The 15701-nt window shown below is 41.0% G+C and overlaps 1 protein-coding gene across 5 annotated transcripts in view; it reads right to left on the bottom strand.

Annotated features, from left to right (window-relative positions):
* The window catches only part of PARL (presenilin associated rhomboid like), a 55623-nt gene that overhangs the window by 23968 nt on the left and 15954 nt on the right, over window positions 1–15701 (bottom strand). For all 5 annotated transcript variants that reach the window (XM_025377300.1, XM_025377301.1, XM_025377304.1 and 2 more), the window contains exons 2-4: window positions 13589–13784; window positions 12341–12481; window positions 8180–8228 (exon numbers count right to left, since the gene is read on the bottom strand). In XM_025377300.1, the coding sequence (XP_025233085.1) occupies window positions 8180–8228; window positions 12341–12481; window positions 13589–13784 (386 nt within the window). The remainder of the gene's footprint in view (window positions 1–8179; window positions 8229–12340; window positions 12482–13588; window positions 13785–15701) is intronic.

Genomic DNA, 15701 nt, shown 5'->3' with positions numbered 1-15701 from the left:
TTATCAAGGGCTGAAGGGAGGAGAAAAAGGGGACATACTGTTTAATGAGTAGAGAGTTTCAGATATGCAAAATGAAGTTCTAGAGATTGGTTTTACAAAAATGTGAATATACTGAACTCGATTGAACTATATGCTTAAAAATGATTAAGATGGTATATTTCATGTTATTTATTTTTTTACAATTAAGAAAAAAAAAAAAGAGTTACCACATGACCCAGCAATTCCATTCCTGGCTATATACCGAAAAATGAAAACATGTGTCCACACAAAAACGTGCACATGAAAGTTCATAGCAGCATTATTAATAGTTGAAGAACGGAAACAACTCAAATGCCCATCAACTGATGAAGGAATAAACAAATGTAATATATCCATACACTGGAACATTATTTGGCCATAAAAAGAAACAGAAGTACTGATGATATATACTGCAACATGAGTGAACCTTAAAAACATTATGCTACGTGAAAGAAACAGACACCAAAGGCTACACATTATGTGACTTGATGTATATGAAATCTCCAGAACAGGAAAGTCCCTGAAGAAAGCAGCTTGATGGCTGCCTAAGGCTGAGGGGAAGGAAAGAATGGAGGAGTGACTGCTAACGGGAATGGGGTTTCTTTTTGGGATAATGAAAGGGCCCTGGGATTAGATAATGATGATAGTTGCACAGCCTTTTAAATATAATAAACACCACTGAATTTACTTTGGCTTTCTATTTTTATTTGTTATTATTTTTAGAGAGGTGTGGGAGGTCTCACCATGTTGCCCAGGCTGGTCTAGACTCAAACAATCCTCTGACCTCGGCCTCCTAAGTGGTAGAATTCCAAGTGTGAGCCACCACACTCAGCCAATTGTATACTTTAAATCAGTGGTCCCCAACCTTTTTGGCACCAAGGACCAGTTTTGTGTTAGACAATTTTTCCATAGACCAGGAGGAGTAGGGGGATGGTTTTGGGATGATTCAGATGCATTACATTTATTCTGCACTTTATTTCTATTATATCATAATATATAATGAAGTAATTACACAACTTATCATAATGTAGAATCAGTGGGAGCCCTGAGCTTGTTTTCCTGCAACCAGATGGTCCCGTCTGGGTGTGATGAGAGACAGGGACAGATCATCAGGCATTAGATTCTTACAAGGAGTACACAACCTAGATCCCAGCCTGGTCAACATGGTGAAACTCTGTCTCTACTAAAAATACAAAAGTTAGCCACGTGTGGTGGCAGGTGCGGTGGCAGGTGCCGGTAATCCCAGCTACTTGGGAGGCTAAGGCAGGAGAATCACTTGAATGCGGGAGGCAGAGATCACAGTGAGCCAAGATTGCACCACTATACTCTAGCCTGGGCAACAGAGCAAGACTCTGTCTCAAAAAAATAAACAAAAAAACAAAGGAAAAAAAACATAAATGAAGTTTCACTCGTTCCCCTGCCGCTCATCTCCTGCTGTGCAGCCCGGTTCTGGTACCAGTCCTTGGCCCAGGGTTGGGAACCCCTGCTTTAAATGGTGAATTTAATATGTGAATTATATCTTAATTTTTAAAAAGGCAGATGCACTGATTTGGAAAGCATTACTTGGTTCAATGACCTCAGGTTATTTTCCTCCTTAGCCCAAGAAAGGTAGTATAACCCCTTTTTTCTCATTTTCCTATAAAGGACTTACCATACCACTTGGGGTCTAATAGCTACTCACAGATCCCCTCTGTTTCTGGGTGGGCCAAGTCACACCTCCACAGCTCCTTTATCTGAAGGGGCTACTATACCGACCCAGACCCGGCCAGTCCAGACACTGACAAGCATGTACATCCACAGCAGCCAAAAATCTGGGCTCAAGCCATCCTTACCTCAGGTTCTCTGGGAACCAGGCAGGTGTAAAGATCAACCTGTTGGCCTCACACAGTGGCTATCATTTCTTTTCCTAGGTAGTATCCACCAAACTAATTAAGGACTGGGTCCACAGCTACCTGGAATCAAGAAGAAACCCAGAGAGACTGTCCATCTTCCATCCTCCCACTGGGATAGAGACAGAAAGTTTGAAACTAATACGGGTAAACAGAAAGGGCAAATTCACAATGAGGGAGGCAAAGGCCCTTATAATTGCTAACCACAAAAAAGGGTTGTTATTTCTCTGTACTCTCCCTGCAGATGAGAATATCTAACCTTCCCGGTGGGCAACTTTTAGAAATCAATCTGACGTATTTATACTCCGTACATTGTTGGAGGACATTTAAAATGGTACACAACTTCTTTTAAGACAACTTTGCAATACACAAAATTTTAAATGTACATATTCTTTGACCCAGCAATTCTATTTCCAGTAACTTATCCTAAAAATATACTTGTACAAGGTACAGAGATCTGTATGTAAGGCAATTCACTGCAGTAATATTTCTAGAAGCAGAAGACTAAAAACCACATAAATATCTATTAATAAAAGATTTGTTAAATAATATTCAGTTACATGGAATACTATAATGTCATTAAAAAGAATATGCTGGCCAGGCACAGTGGTTCACATCTGTAATCCCAGCAATCTGGAAGGCCAACGCAGAAGGACCACTTGAGTCCAGGAGTTCAAGACCAGCCTTGGGAGGTTGAGGCTGCAGTAAGCCGTGATCATGCCGCTGCACTCCAGCCTTAGTGACAAGTGAGATGCTGTCTCAAAACAAACCAAAACAAACAAAAAAGCCTGGTGTGCTGGTAATTTCCATTTATCAATTCGGGTGCTGGTTACATGGACGTGCTCAGCTTGTGAACATTAATTAGTTGAGTTGTACATTTGACATATTCACATTCTTCTGTGTATATTATACCTCAATAAAATATTAAAAAGAATGTAACAGACCTACTTGTACTGATATAGAATGTTCTTTAAAATATTAAGTGAAAAAAAAATCATGGTGCAGAAGAGTATGTATTGCATGTTACTATTTTTATGTTAAACCACAGATAGATATAAATGCCTATACATAAATAGATGCCTTGGAAGAACACACAAGTAACTAAACATGCAATGGTTATTATGGGAAAGGGAAAGTGCAGAACTGGAAGTTGAGAGTGAGAGAAAGACTTGTTTTTCACTTTATGTATCCTTTATTCCAATTTTCATCTGTTACCATGCATATTTATTCCTTTTACAATGACAAAATCTAGTCTAGGCAGTCAAAAAGGGCTCCCTTTCCTCCCTGGGTACCAGGCTGCTATTCTGGAACAATTTGCTGCAATTTGTGCTGTGAATCAGCACCCAGATACTTGACAGGGGGAGGCAGTGTGGTTTATCAGAAAGGTAATTAGTGGTGGTTTGCTATTCTAGAAAGTGAAAGGACATAATAAGCCTATACTCTGAAATATGAAGTGGATTTGATTCCCGAATCCACCCAGTTCTAGCTGTGTGATCTCAGTTATTTGACGGCTCCTTGCCCCATCTGAGAAATGAGGATACCACTAACAGGGTTCTTATGATGATTAATAATAATATAAATGCATGTAAAGCACACAGCATGATACTTGAAGTGTGGTTGGCACTCAAGGATTAATTTTGCTATTCTTCTCCAAAAATAACTTGTTTGCAGACTGGGAAGTCAGGAGTTAGGGGTTACAGAAAAACAGTGACTGATTAAAAGATAAAGATGGGCTATAAGACCAAGGAAAACGTTACCTTACCAACAACATCAGAATAGATAAGGAGGCCTTAGTCTGGGAAGACAGTTCAAAACCCAGAAAATGTACAAGGGCCGGGCGCGGTGGCTCAAGCCTGTAATCCCAGCACTTTGGGAGGCCGAGACGGGTGGATCACGAGGTCAGGAGATCGAGACCATCCTGGCTAACACGGTGAAACCCCATCTCTACTAAAAAATACAAAAAACTAGCCAGGCGAGGTGGCAGGCGCCTGTAGTCCCAGCTATTCGGGAGGCTGAGGCAGGAGAATGGCGTAATCCCGGGAGGTGGAGCTTGCAGTGAGCTGAGATCCGGCCACTGCACCCCAGCCTGGGCGACAGAGCAAGACTCCGTCTCAAAAAAAAAAAAAAAAGAAAATGTACAAGGAGAGAGAGAACCGAAATGAAAAAGAATAAGCCTGGTAGAAACAGAACAGCAAAGAAAAAAGAATAGACTTTAGAAGTTGGGGCAAGGGGTCAAAGACTAGAGAGTAGTAGCGACTAAACTTTGATGCTGACAAAAAATACACTAGTAGAGGAACTAGGGCATAGTTTTCTTGAGATCTCTCTCCCTATCCTTTTCCGTCCTCGTTCCTTCTTGATCAAAAATAATAATTTAGCTGATTCTTTCCCGTGGCTTTACCTGAATCTCAATACAGTAAAGTCAGCATTCTCTTGAACTACCAGGAAAACCTGGCAAGTGCCTCAAAGACAACCCTGAAAGCTAGAAAGGTAGGAGAAAATATTCTCTCTGGGGCTTGCCCGGGGACCTCCAGGACAGGCTTAAAAGGCTGACAGATCAGGGCAATAGAACAGAAAATTAGCTGAAATATAAAAGCACCAGGGATAACAAATCTAGCTTTGAAGAATGTCACCTTATACTCCCCATTTGCTCCACAAATACCCAGTGGGCTTATAAACACTTTTTCAGAGCAATATGAAGCCTGGGGAGATTATTTCTGTGTAATAAAAATTAAGACCAAAAAAAATCCTCAAACAAACCAAAAAAAAAAAAGGATTAAAACAAGTTTCCTAGCATAGCTTTAAAAAGGAATTTGCACAGACAGATTGAGACAGAACAGTCAAAAACTACAGACTCCAAACCTGGCATCAGCTGTAAGAAAGGGAGGTTTTTGTTGTTGTTGTTTTCAGACGGAGTCTCACTCTATTGCCCAGGCTGGAGTGCAATGGCATGATCTCGGCTCACTGCAACCTCTGCCTCCCAAGTTCAAGCGATTCTCCTGCCTCAGCCTCCCTAGTAGCTGGGATTATAGGCATGTGTCACCACATGCAGCTAATTTTGTATTTTTAGTAGAGATGGGGTTTCACCATGTTGGCCAGGCTGGTCTCCAACTCCTGACCTCAGGTGATCCATCCACCTCAGCCTCCCAAAGTGCTGGGATTACAGGCGTGAGCCACTGCACCCAGCTAGAAAGGGAGGTATTTTACCTCACCACCAGATGCCTCCTTAAGAATAAAATAAATTACAGGTATGCCTTACAATCTGACTGTTCTTATCTACACCTAGGAACCAAAGAGACATGGATAAATTTGAGATACCCATCATTATCTGAAACTCAGAAACCATGTATATTTGGATTAACACTTTACTGTCTGAACTTACTATATCCAAAATCTTTCCATCCACATTCAAGAGCTCAACAGATTCAACAGCAAGGAATACTTACAAGAAGTGTTTGGTGTAGTAGTGAGAAAACTTTAACCAACTAGAGCTTTCATGCTGCCGTTGTCTAGGTATGAAAACTACAAAGCAGAGAGGCACACTGGTCTCACAAAGCTTTAAAAACTCTCTAGGTCAAACTTGTCAAGTTCTTTCAAAATATAAAATGAAACAACAACAACAAAAAATCCACATTCAGAAAACATCCCCAATCCAAAGAAAGAAAGTGGGACGGAGTAGACCTGTCACTCCATAAATCTATCATTGATTAAAACCAGGAGCTGAGCCAACTTCACTTTGCAGTCTACAAGAAGCAATCAGGAGTGCTCAGCAAGGAAAGCTGGACTAATTGGCACCCCAGGAAGGAGACAAGACATACTAAATAAACAGTTTATTCTTGAGAATCTCATATGTAGGTAATTGATTAAGCGCCATTTACAGACATTGTAAAACTAGAATCACTATTACTAGAATAGTTATTTCCTACAAGGAAAGTCTGAGGTGACACAAAACAGTTCAAAGGGCATTTCCTGAGGTTAAAGTCACTTGGATAACCTAACAATAAAGATTTAAGACCTGAAGCATGACCATTCACATTTATCTTGTTCAAAGTAGCTGACATTCAAGTTGCAAGACAGATCACAAGCATCTCTCTCTACTGCTATGCTCTTCATGCCAAATGGCTGATTTGATTTCAAAAAAGAAAAAGACTGGGGGGAAAGAATTCTGATTTTTAATTACCTCCAGCTTCTTTGAAGAAAGTATTCACCAGCATGAGAAAAGGTTTTAAACTCTTACGCTAGGCTTCTTCACATGTTAAATGGCATAAAATCACAACCATCTTCAAAGAATGTGAGGTATCAACTAATAGTGAAATGCTTCGAAACTAGTGAAGGCAAAACCTTGCCACCCTAAAGAAATCTTAATTTCGTTCCTTTTTTTTTTTTTTTTTGAGACAGAGTCTTGCTCTGTCATTCAGGCTGGAGTGCAGCGGCGCAATATCAGCTCACTGCAACCTCTGCCTCCCGGGTTCAAGCGATTCTCCTGCCTCAGCCTCCCTAGTAGCTGGGATTAACAGGCGTGCACCACCACGCCCAGTAATTTTTTGTGTTTTTAATAGAGATGGGGTTTCACCATGCTGGCTAGGCTGACCTACCTCAGGTGATCTGCCCACCTTGGCCTTCCAAAGTGCTGGGATTACAGGCATAAGCCACTGCACCCAGTTTCGTTACTTTCATAAAAGAAGCAAAGAAACAAAGTACATTAATCTAGTGGAAACAGATGTGCTACTAAAGAGCTATCTTTCAAGTAATCAATTTAAGATGTCGTTGACCTATCAATTCTACGGTCTTAGTTACGGCAACACTGAAAAATCTCAACCCCTTGGTTAAGATTCCATTCAACATTCATTCACTCAACAGATTTTAACTGAGTGCCCTTACTGTGTACATGATATATGCTAGGTGCTGTCACAAAATTAAAGATGCCATTGTTGTCCTCCAGATGCTTACACTGCTCTCAAGGATGTTACACATACAATTATATAAGGCACACTGTATTATCAAAGATAAAAACTGCAATGAGTTCAGGAAAAAAGAAAGCACTTCCTAAAGGAAGCAATGTCTGAACCATAAGCCTGAAAGCTGGATCGGGTTCCAATAAAGTCAGAAAAATTAAGACCTCCAGAGAGAATAAACAGTTTGAATAAAGAAAGATAAACATCCTTTCTCCACTTATGTTAAGTACAGAAAATTAAGAGTACCAAATAAGTCTAATCAAATTTGAGCAAAAGTAGTATTTTGCAATTCTCTAGAAATAATTGTTTCCTATCTACACAATCGTTAAAAAACTTAAAAAAAAATTTTTTTTTTTTTGAGTCTCCTCTGTCACCCAGGTTGGAGTGTAACAGTGCAACCACAGCTCACTGCAACCTCTGCCTCCCAGGTTCAAGCAATTCTCCTGCTTTAGCCTCCCAAGTAGCTGGGACCACAGGCACGCACCACCAAACCCAGCTAATTTTTTGTATTTTTGGTAGAGATGGGGTTTCGTCATGTTGCCCAAGCTGGCCTTGAACTCCTGAGCTCAAGGGATCCACCCACCTTGGCCTCCCAAAGTTCTGGGATTACAGGTGTGAGCCACTGTTCCTGGCAAAAATCTATTTTCAAGTTTCTCAAACAACTAAGTCCATAAAATATTGCAGAGGTATTAACTTGAAAAGCCAGATCTGTCTTTCCAGAACAATTTACAAAGAAAAAAAGTTATCATGGTGACATGCATGTCATGCTTACATTTAAACAGGGTTTTACAAATAGCATGGGGGAGAAGACCGAAAACTGGTTTTAGAATGAGACAGACTTGGGTTTTGAAACTCAGCTCTACTGCTTACTAGCGGTTTGACTTTCAAAAGTTCCTTCTCTGAAAGCCGGTTTCCTTATCTGTAAAAAGGGAGACAACCACTCTGTAAGCAACTCCGCGTAGGGACAGAGTGTGTATTACAGCATTCTTAATATAGAAGGTACTTAATGTTTCCATTAGTTTCTTTAATAAGGGAAGTAATAATTAATAATAAGCTATTCCACAAGCTGGAATTCTACAACAAAACTGATCATTCAATCAGTATCATACTAGATCAAAATTAGAAAGTAAGTGACCCAGAGTATCATGTAAACCTTTATACCTCACCACTTTATACATTATTACATTAGCCTATAGGTACAGAGACTGTCTTCTAAACCACTGGTGAGCATGGTACAAAAGCCATTGCCTGTGACATACTGTACCTTTTGGTTTGATTTCTCTTCCCTTGAATGGTTAAAACGTGTAAGCTAACACAAACCTGTCACAGTCCGCTGGCCATCACTTAGGTTATTCCACCACTTGTTAATCTAAAACAGACGGAAAACTGCGTATCACCATATGGGAGAAACTTCAGGCTACAAAAATGAAAAACCAGAAGAAAATGCCTTACACATAAAAGAGGAATTCCTCTTCTGTAAAAATCACTAGTGGCGACAGACATAATAAATACGTGGTAGAATGGAAAAGGCATGTGTTTTATAGTCAGGGAGCCCACATTCTCCACAAAGAACCACTGGATAGCTCTGGAACCTCAATTATTTCTAAACTTCAGTTTCCTGACACATGAAATGGGACAATAATAGGTACCTAGCAGTGTTGTCATAAGGAATAACAATAATGTAAAGCCCCTAGCACACTTGCAGATACAGACAGGTACCAAGGAAGTGATTATTCATACCAAAGTCCTATGTTTTAAAATTCTGAGAATATTGTCTGCTAAACTGCACGTTTTTAAAGATGCAGTAATGGTACTGGAGTTTAATAAATAGAGGAGGGTCCTAATTTTTCAGGGATATATGTTGAAAGTTTTATGGATGAAATATGCCTAGAATTTGCTTTACAATAATACAAGGGTGGAAAGGGAAGGGGAAAAAAAGGGAAATAGATGAAAAAAAAATTGGCCCTGTGTTGGGGAACACTGAAACTGGATGATGATTCATCATACTATTCTCTCTACATTTGTATCTGCTTGAAATTTTCCATGATTAAAGTTTTAAAATAAAAATATATTCTAACTATGAAATTAAACCAGAATCTGTTATTTTAAAAAAATCCAAGGTGAAAGAAACTACAGATTAGTATGTATAATTCCATTTCTTTTCTTTTTAAGAGACAGGGTCCCCCTATGTTGCCAAAGCTGGTCTTGAACTCCTGGGCTGAAGCAATCCTCCCATCTCGGCCTCCCAAAGTGCTGGGATTACAAAGCTGCTGCACCCAGCCAATTCCATTTCTATAATTACAATTACACTGTTTATGAGCTCCCAGATCTTACTTCATATATAGTGGCACAAAAGGGGTTCCCAGGACTGTCATGTTTCCATGTTAAATTTATTTATTGTTTCAAACTTCTTTAATGGGCATAGGTTTTATACATTAAACCTATCATTTAATTCTATCATAAACAAATCAATCTTTAAATGAAGATTATGTATACTGTTTGCATCATTTTTCACCATTCTCAAGAACCATTTGGGTGCATTTGGATATCAAAACTTCATGTGCAGACATGTGCTGAAAACCTATAGCTTTGTAAGAGATCCAGGATAATGGAATAGGTCAGTTTTACTATCTTCTCAAATACAAAGTTATTGTCATTTTCACCTGCAAATATTATCCACCGTTCTGGCATGAAGCCTAACACAGAAAGGGCTCATGCTTCTTGAATGTGCCCATGGAAAAACAAGGAGGAATGAATCCCTTTCCCTACTTAGAGAAAACTCAAAACATCATTAGTAAAAAGAAAATGCCAGGTTTCCTTCTCAGGCCCTTGCTGGCCGGGATCACATTGTTCCGAGGAAGGGGAAAAGTAAAGGAGATATCAACCCACTCGCCTGATTGGAAGGGCAATGAGTCATAAAAAACAAAAGTGCTTGAAAACCAAATGGGCCTGAAAACACATATTAACTAAAATCGCAGTGTTCAATATGTATTGACGAGTAAAAGAAATAAAATATTTATATGTTTTATCTGAAAGCAAACATTTTTAAGAAATCAGTTAAGAAGAAAGAGAGCCATCAACTTGCATATAAAGTAAATAAAGGCCGGGCGCGGTGGCTCAAGCCTGTAATCCCAGCACTTTGGGAGGCCGAGACGGGCGGATCAAGAGGTCAGGAGATCGAGACCATCCTGGCTAACACGGTGAAACCCCGTCTCTACTAAAAATACAAAAAACTAGCCGGGCGAGGTGGCGGGCGCCTGTAGTCCCAGCTACTCGGAGGCTGAGGCAGGAGAATGGCGTGAACCTGGGAGGCGGAGCTTGCAGTGAGCCGAGATCGCGCCACTGCACTCCAGCCTGGGTGACACAGCGCGAGACTCCGTCTCAAAAAAAAAAAATAAATAAAAAAATAAAAATAAAGTAAATAAAAAGCTCTAAAAGCTCCATATTTTTTTTTTTCGCATTTCATCTCGAACAGACACTTAACAGCAGGTATTTACCACAGGTGTGTAAATATCATGTCACTGAGAAACATTTAAAACTTCTCTTGGGGCCAGGCACAGTGGCTGACGCTTGTGAAATTCCAGCACTTTGGGAGGCCAAGGTGGGAGGATCACTTGAGGCCAGGAGTTTGAGATCAGCCTGGGTAACAAAGTGAGACTCTTGTCTCCACAAAAAATGAAATAACTGGCCCAGCGTGGTGGCACATGCCTGTAGTCCCAGCTACTCAGGAGACTGAGACGGGAGGACTGCTCAGGCCCAGGAGTTTGAGGCTTCAGTGAGCTATGATCCCATTACTGCACTAAAGCCTAGGTGACAGAGTGAGACCCGGTCTCTTAGAAAAAAAAAAAAAAAAAAATCACTTGCTAGCTCTATCCCTAAGGCATATATATTTTGAAAAATTCCCTGCAGTTCAAACACATACTCTAAAGTCGGGGTCCCCAACGCCCCGGCTGCTGACCACTAGTGGTCCGTAGCCTGTTAGAAACTGGGCCACATAGCAGGAGGTGAGCAGTGGGAGAGCATTACCACCAGAGCTCTGCCTCCTGTCAGATCAGTGGCTGCATTAGAGTCTCATAGGAACGCAAACCCCACTGTGAGCTGCACATGTGAGGGATCTAGGTTGCACGCTCCTTATGACAATCTAATGCCTAATGATCTGAGGTGGAACAGTTTCATCCGATAACCATCTGCCCCTCTGCAACCCTGATCTGTGGAAAAATTTTCTTGCACGAAACCAGTCCCTGGCGCCAAAAAGTTTGGGGACTGCTGCTCTAAAGCAATCCATCAAGGTGATCCAAGTAAAACAGTGGCCTTTAAACTTTAGTAGAGCTGAGATCCACTGAGATTCTTAAACTTTAGTAGAGCTGAGACATCCTCCACACAGAAACATTAACAACTACTAACATTAATTTCTTTTTTTTTTTTTTTTTTTTTGGAGACGAAGTCTTGCTCTGTCGCCCAAGCTGGAGTGCAGTGGCACAATCTCATCTCACTGCAACCTCTGCCTCTTGGGTTCAGGCAATGCTCCTGCCTCAGCTTCCTGAGTAGCTGGGGCCACAGGTGTGTATCACGACGTCTGGCTAATTTTTGTATTTTTAGTAGAGATGAGATTTCACTATGTTGGCCAGGCTGGTCTCGAGCTCCTGACTGCCTTGGCCTCCCAAAGTGCTGGGATTATAGACTTGAGCCACTATGCCCGGCCAATATTAACTTTTTACAATTTTTTATTTATCTTTTTTGAGATGGAGTCTCATTCTGTCGCCCAGGCTGGAGTGCAGTGATGTGATCTCGGCTCATTGCAAGCTCCGCCTCCTGGGTCCAAGCAATTCTCCTGCCTCAGCCTCCTGAGTAGCTGGGACTACAGGTGCCCACCACCATGCCTGGCTAATTTTTTGTATTTTTAGTGGAGACAGGGTTTCACCATGTTACCCAGGATGTTCTCGATCTCCTAACCTTGTGATCCACCCGCTTCGGCCTCCCAAAGTGCTGGGATTACAGGCGTGAGCCACCGCGCCTGGCCAACATTAACATTTTTAACAACTATCTGTGGCGATTTTTGATGCATGTGGGTAGAGGAACAGAATTCTGGAACACCGTTAAGTACAACACCAGACATATAAAACAGTAATAAATACTTACTGTGAAGAATTAGGTGCACTGATTTGACATCTATAAATCTGATGTTGCCATTAACTAAAAGCAGTTCATAAATAACCAGGCTTCAAAACTTGGGATTATTACCAGTAGAGTAACAATAGTAAACTATAATCTATAGTGTATTTCAAAATATCTAGTGGAGAACAATTCAAATATACCTAGCATAAAGATAAATGTTTAAGGTGACAGATATTCAATTACACAGATTTAATTATTACACAATATGTGAATGCACCATGTACACTGGAAACATGTGCATCTATTAAGTTTCAGTTTTTTAAAACTGTGATTAACTAGAAAAAAGAAAGCAGTGTTTATCTTTACCTCCTTTCTGAAGTCTCCTTCTTTTTGTGGTCTTATGCTATCCAACCAATCAGCTTTAATACCATCAAAATAACTCTGGACCCTGGATTTCAGTGATTCATATTGCCAAATAGCAGCTGATCCAAATGCACAGCCTGTAAACTATATAAAATTAGATATGTTACAAAATAGATTTAAGAGGGAAATAGATCTATACATATTTCCAAGGACAATACTTCATTGCCATTGCTTTTTACAAACCAACAGAAGGGAATACCTGGCACAGGGAAATCTAGTAAGTGAAAAGGGCTTTTTTTTTTCTTTTTTTTTTGAGATGGAGTTTCACTCATCTCCAAGGCTACACTTCAATGGTGCAACCTGGGCTCATCGCAACCTCTGCCTCCCAGGTTCAAGTGATCCTCCTGCCTCAGCCTCTGGAGTAGCTGGGATTACAGGTACCTGCCCCTAGGCCTGGCTAATTTTTTTATTTTTAGAGATGGGGTTTCACCATGTTGGCCAGAGAGGTCTCAAACTCCTGACCGCAGGTGATCCACCCACCTCAGCCTCTCGAAGTGCTGGGATTACAGGCGTGAGCCACCATGCCCAGCCAAAAAAGACATTTTAATGTTTCTCATTTTTTTAACTTCACAATACCCTGGGGCCTGTTTCCAGCTATAAATCCTCAAATAAAACTGAAAATACCAACTTAGCACTGCTTGAAATGCTGTACCAAATAAGGCCCATAAATTTATTCTCTAGGGCTTATATAAGTGAGCCAGAATTTAATAATAAAAGCAATTATTAAATTCAGACTCTAGGCCGGGCGCAGTGGCCCACTCCTGTAATCCCAGCACTTTGGGAGGCTGAGGCAGGTGGATCACGAGGTCAGGAGATCGAGACCATCCTGGCTAACATGGAGAAACCCCGTCTCTACTAAAAATACAAAAAATTAGCCGGGCGTGGTGGCGGGTGCCTGGAGTACCAGCTACTCAGGAAGCTGAGGCAGGAGAATGGTGTGAACCCGGGAGGCAGAGCTTGCAGTGAGCCGATATCGCGCCACGGCACTCCAGCCTGGGTGACAGAGCGAGACTCCGTTTCAAAAAAAAAAAAAAAAAAAAAAATTCAGACTCTATAATCAGACTTCATGAGCCCAGCTCCTTCTCATGCCCCCTCCACCTGTCCTTACTTTAAGGGAGCCCAAATGGGACAAAGTACTTTAACACTGCATTTGTAGCAAGCGAGGTAACTCCTAGCAAAGTGAGCTCTTACCCCAACAGTAAAAAACAAAGGTTTTATGAGACTCCTTATAGGATAGGGAGACGGATAAAAGACTGTTTCTTCCACAGGAGGAATCAAAGCACTTCTCCTGTATGCTTCACCACTTGTCCCTGTGTCTGATCTTCGAGGTTCAACCTTCCTGGGTGCTTTTCGGAATCCGCATTTTTGCTGAATAAAGAAGTTAAACCTATGGGGCAAAAATAACAGATGAGAAACACAGTGGCATCTTGCAAACATCGACTTCTATGAAGTCGACTCCACTTGGCCTGCATCATCACCATCTCAGTTTCTCACTCTACAGTCCAAAAACAGCCAAGACTCCTACTCTCAGACAGAAATCAAAGTCACAAAATTCAACCTTTCTGGAAAAGGTGACACACAAACTACAGCAACTTCAGAGATACTACTTTGGGCTATTACTTTATATCAGTCAGCAAAATAATTTGTATCCATCTTCCACACAGAAAGAATCTGAAGAACTGGTAAAAAGCTAGAGAACTCTAAATTGTCCGTTTCTTTTTCTTTTCCTTTTTTTTTGAGACAGGGTCTCCCCCACTCTGTCACTCAGGCTAGAGTACAATTACTCCCTCCCTCTGTTGCCCAGTGGTATGATCATGGTTCACTGCAGCCTCCACGTCTCAGGTTCAACCGATCCTCCTGCCTCAGCCTCCCAAGTAGCTGGTACTATAAGTGTGGGCTACCACACTGTTAATTTTTGTACATTTTGTAGAGTCAGGGTTCTGCCATGTTGCCCAAGCTAGTCTCAAACTCCTGGGCTCATGCAATCCTTCTGCTGTGGCCTCCCAAGGTGCCAGGACTACAGGCATGAGCCACGGCGCCCCACCAGTTGTCAGTTTCAATCAGAATGACTTCTGGTTTTTTTGTTTAAAGTTTGGTCAATTTCTGGAACAAATATTTAAACGTATTGTCCTTGAAGCCATTCCAAATTCAAATAATTATTTTATTTCATAAGTATTGACCATTATAAATTAATACACTCCTCCCACCTCTCGCCTTCTTTATTTCACTGTTTTGGGGACATCCACCAAATTATTTGTGAGTTGTTACCCCAGCAGTAAAAAAAATTTGTTGTTTGAGTCTTTACAGCTTGACCTCCTCAAAACATCTGACACTACTGATGATGCCTCCTAATCCTAGCTTCTATAACAGCATTTCCTACTCTTCGAATTCATCTTTAACTCCCGGTATCTTCCCCTTTTCCTCTACCCTAGTTCCTCTACCCCATTCAAACTCAACTCATATAAATTCTTGGAACAGTCTTCTTTTTCTTTTGTAAAACTGTAACTCTCGCAGGTCACAAAGCAAAGATCCCTTCCTGTTTGTACACTGAACATATTATCCCTTCTTCTTATTTTGAGACAGAGTCTTATTCTGTCACCCAGGCTGGAGTACAGTGACACAATCTTGGCTCACTGCATGCAACCTCTGCCTCCAGATGCAAGCGGATTCTCCTGCCTCAGCCTCCCTAGTAGCTGGGATTATAGGCACACACCACCACATCTGGCTAATTTTTGTATTTTTAGTAGAGATGGGGTTTCACCATGTTGGTCAGGCTGGTCTCGAACTCCTGACCTCAGGTGATCTACCCGCGTTGGCCTCCCAAAGTGCTGGGATTACAGGCATGAGCCACCACGTGCCTGGCTATCCCTTATTATTATAAGGGATAATAATGCATATTATTTTGTAAGGGAGTAAGGGATATTATAATATCCCTTCTAGAAGGGATAGTATGTTGAAGGATATTATATATATAATACAACGAATAATATTCAGTGAGGAGTATCATAACATATTATCCCTTCTACTAGCCTCAAAGCTCCTCAAAAGCAGAGTTCAGGCAGGTCTTTTGTCTTTGTATCCCAACCCCTAACACAAGCTATTTGGTTGAATTTTTGTGGCCTCAATGACTTCTAAGCAGGTAAATGATTCACATTTATTTTAGTCCTAACCTCAACTTTCTACTCTGGTATTTCCAACTCTATATTGAATAATGCTACTTGGATATGCTCCCCATTACTTTAAAACCAACATATTCAAAATAGAACTAACTCATTCTCCTGTATAAACCCTTCCATTTTCTGAC

This window comes from Theropithecus gelada, chromosome 2 (assembly GCF_003255815.1).
Source record: "Theropithecus gelada isolate Dixy chromosome 2, Tgel_1.0, whole genome shotgun sequence".
Lineage (NCBI taxonomy): Eukaryota > Metazoa > Chordata > Mammalia > Primates > Cercopithecidae > Theropithecus > Theropithecus gelada.
The sequence above is the reverse complement of the archived record's forward strand: the minus strand, read 5'-3'. Positions and strand labels throughout refer to the sequence as shown.